This window comes from Priapulus caudatus, unplaced genomic scaffold, assembly GCF_000485595.1.
Source record: "Priapulus caudatus unplaced genomic scaffold, Priapulus_caudatus-5.0.1 Scaffold2, whole genome shotgun sequence".
Taxonomy (NCBI): domain Eukaryota; kingdom Metazoa; phylum Priapulida; class Priapulimorpha; order Priapulimorphida; family Priapulidae; genus Priapulus; species Priapulus caudatus.
The window spans coordinates 371,649-380,829 of NW_014577063.1; the positions used below are offsets into that span (position 1 = coordinate 371,649).

General features: G+C 47.9%; 1 protein-coding gene across 1 annotated transcript in view; it reads left to right on the forward strand.

Moving 5' to 3' along the window:
• LOC106816570 (U5 small nuclear ribonucleoprotein 200 kDa helicase-like) overlaps positions 1 to 9,181 on the forward strand; it is a 38,776-nt gene that overhangs the window by 23,243 nt on the left and 6,352 nt on the right. Inside the window, exons 28-38 of the mRNA XM_014821225.1 lie at positions 366 to 539; positions 1,113 to 1,276; positions 2,347 to 2,438; positions 2,533 to 2,560; positions 2,672 to 2,781; positions 3,232 to 3,263; positions 5,300 to 5,369; positions 6,715 to 6,766; positions 7,385 to 7,587; positions 8,035 to 8,185; positions 8,606 to 8,753. Coding sequence (XP_014676711.1) covers positions 366 to 539; positions 1,113 to 1,276; positions 2,347 to 2,438; positions 2,533 to 2,560; positions 2,672 to 2,781; positions 3,232 to 3,263; positions 5,300 to 5,369; positions 6,715 to 6,766; positions 7,385 to 7,587; positions 8,035 to 8,185; positions 8,606 to 8,753 — 1,224 coding nt within the window. The remainder of the gene's footprint in view (positions 1 to 365; positions 540 to 1,112; positions 1,277 to 2,346; positions 2,439 to 2,532; positions 2,561 to 2,671; positions 2,782 to 3,231; positions 3,264 to 5,299; positions 5,370 to 6,714; positions 6,767 to 7,384; positions 7,588 to 8,034; positions 8,186 to 8,605; positions 8,754 to 9,181) is intronic.

Consider the following 9,181-nt stretch of genomic DNA (forward strand, 5'->3'; position numbering starts at 1 on the left):
CTTATCTGTAGGTTCCTATACTCTGATCTCTATTGTAGCCATCATTGTGGTTCTTATCTCTTATCTGTAGGTTCCTATACTCTGATCTCTATTGTAGCCATCATTGTGGTTCTTATCTCTTATCTGTAGGTTCCTATACTCTGATCTCTATTGTAGCCATCATTGTGGTTCTTATCTCTTATCTGTAGGTTCCTATACTCTGATCTCTATTGTAGCCATCATTGTGGTTCTTATCTCTTATCTGTAGGTTCCTATACTCTGATCTCTATTGTAGCCATCATTGTGGTTCTTATCTCTTATCTGTAGGTTCCTATACTCTGATCTCTATTGTAGCCATCATTGTGGTTATTATTGCCTGTCTGTAGGTTCGGAGACGCAACTGCCCGTGTCCTTCAGACATCTCATCTTGCCGGAGAAGTACCCTCCTCCCACGGAGCTGCTGGATCTACAGCCGCTGCCTGTCACTGCTCTGCGCAACGAGGCATTCGAGGCTCTCTATCAGGAGAAGTTCCCCTTCTTCAACCCCATACAGACGCAGGGTTGGTACTCCGTGTCCGTTCGATGTGTCTCCTCCAACTGATCCTATCTAGCACTGTATAACGCTGTGTATGATCAGCTTTCTCTTATCTATATATTGTGATTGCATTTTTTGTGATTGCATATAGTTTGTCATCGTAGCTAATTCATAGTTGCATCTGATATCATCTGCAATCGTATCAAATTTGCGATTTCAAAATGCGTTGACGTATCAGTGTAGTAGTTACATACAATGTATTGCTGATACTCAGAAACGTTTGTGGCTACCAGATTCGTTCGCTAAACCATCCATCGCAATGTTATCTTGTTCTCTACTGAACCTTGGAACAACCTTGAAACTAATGTTTGTTTGCGTGATTGGTGGGTTGTTGATGAACCACAGAACTATCTTCATCTAATGCACAAAGTTTCTATTGTAGTGTTAAATCACATAACAGTAAGCCCTCATAACAACAACGCTCGTAATAAGTGTTATCATGAGCTCTTGGTACGACAATCTCCCTCTCGTACTGTTCAGTAACACAGCGAACCATCCTCATCTAACACACGTTGTTGTTGTTGTTGTTGTTGTGCAGTGTTTAACGCTGTGTACAACTCCGATGACAACGTGTTCATCGGAGCGCCCGTCGGCAGCGGTAAGACCATCTGTGGGGAGTTTGCGATTCTTCATCTACTCGCGCAGGAGCAGTCGGACGCTCGCTGCGTCTACGTGTCACCACAGGAGGCGATCGCTGAGCAGGTACGCGAAACACGAGCCTACGAATGTGTGGACGAATGAGTGAGCGAGCCAACAAATGAACGAATAGAGGAATGAACCTTCCTCCAAGAGGATGGGATAACGTTGAATAAGTGGACACATACGAGATAAATAAATGGTCAGATAGTACGATGGTGAAAAAATGGTCAACGACATGATAAAAAACAGTGAAATGAATGTTATTGAAGGAGTGGAAGGCTATTAATTGGTGTTCACTTAAAGGAATAATCAGATCCATTGATTATGCAAATGTTGACGAATGCTAGAAGTAACTGGCCACCTTGTGTAGTTAATAAGTACATTACCTTATAGCCAAACGCGTATTAGTTTGTCCAAATATCACTGCTGGTTACCATTACAAACAAGACATGAAATCAGTTTGTTGATATGTATACAATGTATCATTTACTTCCGCGTAAATGTTCATCCAGGAGTCAAGCGATGACGTAAACATTTGTGCGGCCCGTATGTTTTGGATGCCAGATGAAACGGAGGTGTCCAGCGGTGTAACCCATCGGCCACGGACTAAACATGGAATAGAGTAAAACACAGCGTACTAATCACGGAGACGCACGTGGACAGCCCTGACAAAAAGTTCCTTATCACGAGCGTCCACGCCGAGCATGCGTGCGAAAAATGTCGCGTGCACTATAAATGCTGTATGAGCACACCCGCTCGCCGGCAGCAGTTTGAAACTGTAAACAACTGATTTTTGGAAGCTGCGGGGGGATTTCAAATTAGACAGTTTTTCAGTAACCAGCAGTGATATTGGACAAACTAATAACGCTTGTTGGCTATAAGGTAAATGTACTTATTAACTAACAGCAAGGTGCCAGTTACTCTAGCATTCGTCAACATTGCATAATCAATGGACCGTCCTATTATTCCTTTAAAATTATCATATCGATTCATCCTACAGGCGCCAGGCTATATAGAGAACATGAATATATACTTCATGTGGTATACATAACTTACTGTGGTATGCATACTGCTACTATGCAACTACCTACTGCCATGGTGTGTTTAATATATCGCATCTGTCCTCTTTACAGGTCTACACGATTGGCACAACAAGTTTGCCTTACAGCTCGGTAAGAAGGTGGTTCTTCTCACTGGAGAGACAGGGACTGATCTCAAACTGCTAGCTAAGGTAAGGTTTGCTACTGTAATGCAACATCCACTAGCACAGTTTAATCAACATATTGTATCTACAGACGATTGTGCTGAAAATCTTTTAGCCGCATGTCATTCTTACATAAATATATCGTGAAATTGATAAGTATATATATCAGGTGTGTTTATGCATAAAATCGGGTCACAATTGCTAAGATTGCTGTTTAAAGGTGTTTTTCTGTAAATAGGGAACATTATTATTAGCACCTGAGAAAGTGGGATGTGTTGTCAAGGCGATGGAAAACAGCGAAGAACGTTCAGAACATTCACCTGTTCATCGTTGATGACCTTCAACTGATTGGAGGAGAGATGGGGTTCGTATTTGTTCAACTGTTACTATCATACCTTAAAATATTTGTTTCTGTGTACTATGGTTGGTTAACTGTACCTGAAATTCGATATGCTATATTTACAAGAAAATATATTTCATATTGATAGTACTATTTATGTCAAATCTCTCAATGAAAATTGTTTGCCTAATATATGACCTTGATTTTGATAATGTTGTTGTGTGTGTAGTGACGTTCCTTGCTTTCTCACATTAAGCCATAACTGGATTTCACTGACGCGATATTACAAATGAATAGACTATGTTGCTTTCACTATTTATCTCAAATACTCAACAACAACACTACTAATTGAACGGTTCCGCGAAATGGTTTGCAGCCGGTCATGGACGTCGTGTGGCTCGCGCATGCGCTAGCATCGGGCGTCGGCAGATGCGAGCGAAACATCGCCAACACTAACCGTTCGCTTGTTTGCAGCCGGTCATACGAGGTCGTGTGCTCGCGCATGCGCTAACATTCGGTCGGGCAGACGAAGCGAAACATCGCCAACCACATACTGTCGCTGTGTTCAGCGGTCATCGGGTCGTGTGTCGCGCGCATGCGCTACAGTTGCGATCGCAGAATCGAGCGAAACATCGCCAACACATAACGTTCGCTTGTGTTCAGCATGTCATCGAGGTCGTGTGATCGCGCATGCGCGCTACATGCGTCGGCAGACGACGAAACATCTGCCAAACACTAACGTTCAGCATTGTTTCAGCCGGTCATTCCGAGGTCGTGTGCTCGGCGGCAGGCTACATGACAGTCGCAGATGCGAGCGAAACATCGCCAACACTAACGCGTCGCGCTTGTTTCAGCGGTGCATGGCGAGTCGTGTGTATCGGCGCATACGGCTACACTCGCGTGCGGCAGATCGAGGCAGAAACATCGCCAACACTCAACGCGTTCGCTTTGTTCAGCGCGTCATCGAGGTCATGTGCGTCGCGCATGCGCTACATCGGCGTCGGCAGATCGAGCGAAACATCCGCGTGGTGGCGGCTGAGCTCGTCCAGGGCCCGCAACGCGAAGGACGTCGGCGCAGTGGCTCGGACTGCGCGGCGGCCATACAGCACGCTTCAAACTTCCAGCCCGAACGTGGCGGCGGTGCCCCTCAGAGCTTCACATAACAGGTGAGAGCGCGTGCCGGCCGTACTCTAGGGGGTTACACTTCCCCTATCCGCCCCCGCGCAAATTCGACCAGTGTTTGCTATAAGCTATGCATCCAGTATGTGCGACGGACTATGGATTTGGCGCACGGGAATGCCAAGCAGCTGCCAGCGTCCGATACTATCGCTGCACGTTCCCCAGGTGAATAAAGCGTCCCGCGGCGCCTTGCGGGGAACTGCGCGCAACATCCCGCAGCGCTCGGGCGTGCAGTGATCAATGCTTCCTTGCCGCATCGCCTCTCTAATGTAATGCCGGTTCTCCTGCTGGACCGCCGTCGCGTCGTGTAAGCTGTCGTCGTAGCGATCGCAACTTTTTTTTTCAAAATGATGCTATTTCGAATTTATCGTGTAGTAATGCCCGCTCCCGCGATGAAGCGATTTATCGGCGATCGCAACAATGTCCGGCACGTTTGACTAGTGTTGAATTGAAGAAGCTGGCTTTACGAACATAAAACTCTCTGATGGAGCAGGCTGTGCAACAACAAGCACAAGCATCCACAGTTCACACCCTCGGCCCACCGTACATGTGTTTGAATGCAAATATTTAATGTCAATGCAGCCACTGTATGGGTGGTTACGTAGCAACACGTCGTCGTATAATGTCATGTGTGTGTTGGTCATAAAAGTATGACTAAGTTGCTGTAACATTACATCTTGCAAACATGTTGCATGCACACAACTCGTGTGTATGTGTTGGCCTCAAGTAAAACAAATCGTGTGCATCCCTGCAACGCAATGTTGGCATCCAAATATTAGAAGCATATATAGGCATCTATGTTGGGCGTAACAGGGGGAATGCTCAACTTCGTAAATTTTTACCACGGGACAAACCTTAGGCGCGCGAAGTGCCGTTGTGTGCACACGTCCGGTGATTCAGCGTTCGATTGTTTCGCTTAAGGACTCCTCTCGCGCTAACTCGTGACAAATTTGACGAAGCGAACAAACGACGGTACAAGACTAAATGTTTATGTTTAACTCATTGTGGCTACGTTTCCTCAGTCATTCTCACCTTTCCAGCAACTCAAGCAACCTCATGATTCCCAACATCCTTATCATAGTCACAGATTAGGCACTGAATTATTAGTCCACGTCTTTGCAAATCGTTGATTTTACTGGATTTTACTATTATTGCGTTCAAAAGCTTACAAAAACATTTTTTTTTGAATAAAATACCTAAAGGTAAGTAATATTATGGTTAAAAACTTCTGTTTGCTGTTTTTTACTGAAAAAATATAGTTTGGTTGCTTCAGCATTAGAAGCACATGACCGGACAGCGTAGCCATGGCATTATATTTAATGCTTTAACGTTGTTTTTTAAACGGTCATCCTGCTCGCCCCAGGGTTCAACATCAGCACAACGGCGTCGGCGTCTGCTCGCGATGGTCAAGCCCGCTACAACCACATGCTCAAGTAGTCGGCAATGAAGCTCGTCGTCGTGTTCGTGACGTCGCGCAAGCAGACAGCGGCGCTTCACCGCGATCGACATCCATGACGTTCGCGGCGGCGACATGAGGCCCGCCGCTTTCTGCACGTCAGCGAGAAGGACTTCGGACCCTACTGGAGAAACTGGCAACGACAAGGATAGAGCTAGTCACGCGTGCGGGGTGGAACAACGAGTGAGAGGTAGTCTCGGCATGCAGGTGGAAGCAACGAGTGAGAGTAGTCGCGCAAGTTGCAGGGTGGAACAACGAGGTGAAGAGCTAGTCGTGCCATGCGGGTGGAACAACGAGGTTGGAGGTATGTCGCGCGTGCAGGGTGAACAAACGAGGTGAGAGGTAGTCGTGCATGGCAGGGTGGAACACACGAGGTGAGAGCTAGTGCGCAAGTGGGTGGAACAAGCGAAGGTGAGAGGTAGTCTCGCATGCAGGGTGGAGACAACGAGGTGAGAGGCTAGTCGCCGTGCGGGGTGAACAACGGAGGTGAGCGAGGTAGTCTTCGCCATGCAGGGTGGACAACGAGGTGAGAGGTAGTCCGCGGCGTGCGGGGGGAACAACAGAGGTGAGAGGTAGTACGCCGCGTGGCGGGTGGAACAGAACGAGGTGAGAGGAGTCCCGTGTGCAGGATGGAACAAACGAGGTGAGAGGTAGTCGTGCTGCGGGGTGGATACAAGCGAGTGAGAGGTAGTCGGCCGTGCGGGTGGAACAACGAGGGTGAGAGTAGTTCACGCGTCGCAGGTGGTAACACGCGAGGTGAGAGTAGTCGCCGTGCGGGGTGAACAACGCGGTTGGAGGTAAGTCGCGTGTGCGGGTGGAACAACTGAGGTGAGAGGTAGTCGCGCGTGCGGGGTGGAACAACGAGGTGAAGAGGTGTCGCGCGTGCGGGGTGGTAACTAACGAGGTGAGAGGTAGTCGGCGTGCGGGGTGGAAGCAGACACGAGGTGAGCAGGTAGTCCGGCGTGTGCAGGGTGGAACACGAGGTGAGAGCTAGTACGGCGCGTGCGTGGGGGAACAAACGAGGTGGAGAGGTAGTCTCTCTCGCGCGTGGCGGGGTGGAACAACGAGGTGAGTATTTCGCGCGTGGACGGGTGGACAAACAACGAGGTGAGAGGTAGTCGCGCTGCGGCGTGAACAACGAGGTGAGAGTAGTCGCGCAGTGCGGGGTGGAAACAACGAGGTGAGAGTAGTATTCGCGCAGCGGGTGGAACAACGAGGTTGAGAGGTAGTACGCGGCGTGCGGGGTGGAACAAGATGGTGAGAGTACGTCTGTCGTGGCGGGGTGGAACAACGAGTGAGAGGTTGTAGTCGCAAACGTGCAGGGTGGAACACGAGGTGAGAGGTAGTTACGCGGATGCAGGGTGGAACAACGAGGTGAGAGGTAGTCGCGGCGTGCGGGGTGGAACAACGAGGTGAGAAGGTAGTCGGCGCCGTTGCAGGCGTTGGAAAAGCGAGGTGAGAGTAGTCGCGGCATGCCGGGTGGAACAACGAGGTGAGAGGTTAGTCGGCGCCCGCCCCGGGTGCAGGGGTGGAAGCAACGAGGTGAGAGGCTAGTCGCTGTGTGCGGGTGGAAGCCCAACGGTGAACAACAAGGTGAAGAGGTAAGTGTCGCGCACGTGGGTGGAACCACGTAAACAACAAGGTGAGAGGTAGTCACACGCAAGGTGGAACCATGTGAACAATAAGGTGACAGGTAATTAAGCGCAGGGTGGGATGATGTGAGTGTGGGGTAGTGCACAGGCACTTCTTCTAGTGTCCTGTTGCCCAATTGGCGTTTTTCTCATCACATTTGCCTGTCTCGGATGCGTGGGAAAGGGAAAGCTAACCTGACTACCGCTGAGTGTAGTACTCTGTACTCAAGTGTGGTATTTTAACCTGTGAGTGTGTCCCATGTGTGTCGAGATCATGAATCCAATTCTTTTTATTCTAAGAACGACGATTTGGGGAAGGTGATTCGGAAGACTAGTGCAAAATAGTTTACGTTTTTTGCAGACACTGAGAGAAACGTTGACGAACGGAGTTGCTTACCTCCACGAGGGTCTCACCGACCTTGATCGCAAAATAGTCGAGCAGCTGTACACCAGTGGCGCCATCCAGGTGGTGGTGGCATCGAAGAACCTGTGTTGGGGGTTGACGATCAATGCTCATCTGACCGTCATAATGGACACGCAGTACTACAACGGCAAGATACACGCGTACGTGAGACACACGCAGCATGCTGGTTCATCTCTCTCCTGCTACCATTGTTATCTGAACTGTAGTGACTGTAGTCGTTCGCACACTAGCGTGACTAGTGTATACTTGTATACGTGTGTATTGTTGAGTCTAAAGACCCAAAAGACTTTGAATTTTGTTGGTATCACCGAGATCACATAATCACACCATTTCAGTCATGACTTATTTTCTCACTGACACTTTCACTTGCTAGTCAACAAGTGAACAACCAAAGAACAAGTTTGTTACAGTAGTTAAGATATCAGTTTTTATCAGTTAGTAATAGGTCAATCACATAATAATTATCATACTAAAATGTGTTTCAATTAGTATTTGTATTAATTCAAGCAAGAGAAAACCTGTACAGCGATTAGTAGCTTGCTGCTAATAGTGCTATAGGTTAATCTTCACCTGTCTGATTACAATAGCTACGTCGACTACCCCATCACCGACGTACTGCAGATGGTCGGCTGCGCCAACCGCCCCCTGGTGGATGAGGATGGAAAGTGTGTCATCTTGTGCCAGGGCTCAAAGAAGGAGTTCTACAAGAAGTTCCTCTACGAACCCCTGCCAGTCGAAGTAAGGCCACCTTGTAACTTATGCTCACTTGAAGGTTGTGCGAGCCGAGTCACATATTATATATGAAACTATATTAGTTATAGAAGCAATTGCACATGACCAGGAAGGTCCACCTATTGTTAGCTGGCATGCGAAGCAGCCCCCCAGCTCTCACACGTTTGTACTGTACCATTCTAGTGTCATTCAGAACTGTTGTTTGCTTTATCATTATAGCACATCATGCTCAGATTTTTCTCAGTAGACGGTTTATAGGCTGTACCATTATTGCCCCCCCCCCCCAGTGTGGTCCAGCATTGAATGGTTCTACTGTTGTTAGCAACTTTGGTCACTGTTATTGTAGTTCATCCTGCGCAGGGTTTTCATGTTAGGCGGCTCACAGTTGTTGTCCCTGCTGATCACCTGCTGCTGTGTTTTTGCCAGTCTCACCTCGATCACTGCCTGCACGACCATTTCAACGCCGAGATCGTCACGAAGACGGTGGAGAACAAGCAGGACGCCGTCGACTACATCACGTGGACGTTCCTCTACCGACGCATGACCCTCAACCCCAACTACTATAACCTGCAAGGTACGCACATGAGCTTCGTTTGTGTGATCGCATAGTACTCGCGTAGACCGTACAGAGAGTTTGGTTTAGTTAAGAAGAGTGTTACTAGCTGTGTCGTCAGCATCGTGTAATGTGTAGTGCATGCCATAAATAGATTCATTATTATTGGAGATGGTAATCTGTGCTAATGATTTTGCAATCTCGTGCAGGATAGAGTTTACTTGATATGAGCCTCTTTGTCGCAATTATTCTGCTATTTCATAGTGACACATTGTGCATCAGTTATTTAAATTTTATGTGAAATTGGTTTCTAATGTGTGTAGCAGCTAAACGTCTTACCACCATCTTGCTCTCACTCGTGGTTGCCTAGGTTGCAACCACCATCTCTCCCTTCTATCTCTCTCTCTCTCTCTCTCTCTCTCTCTCTCTCTCTCTCTCTCTCTCTCTCT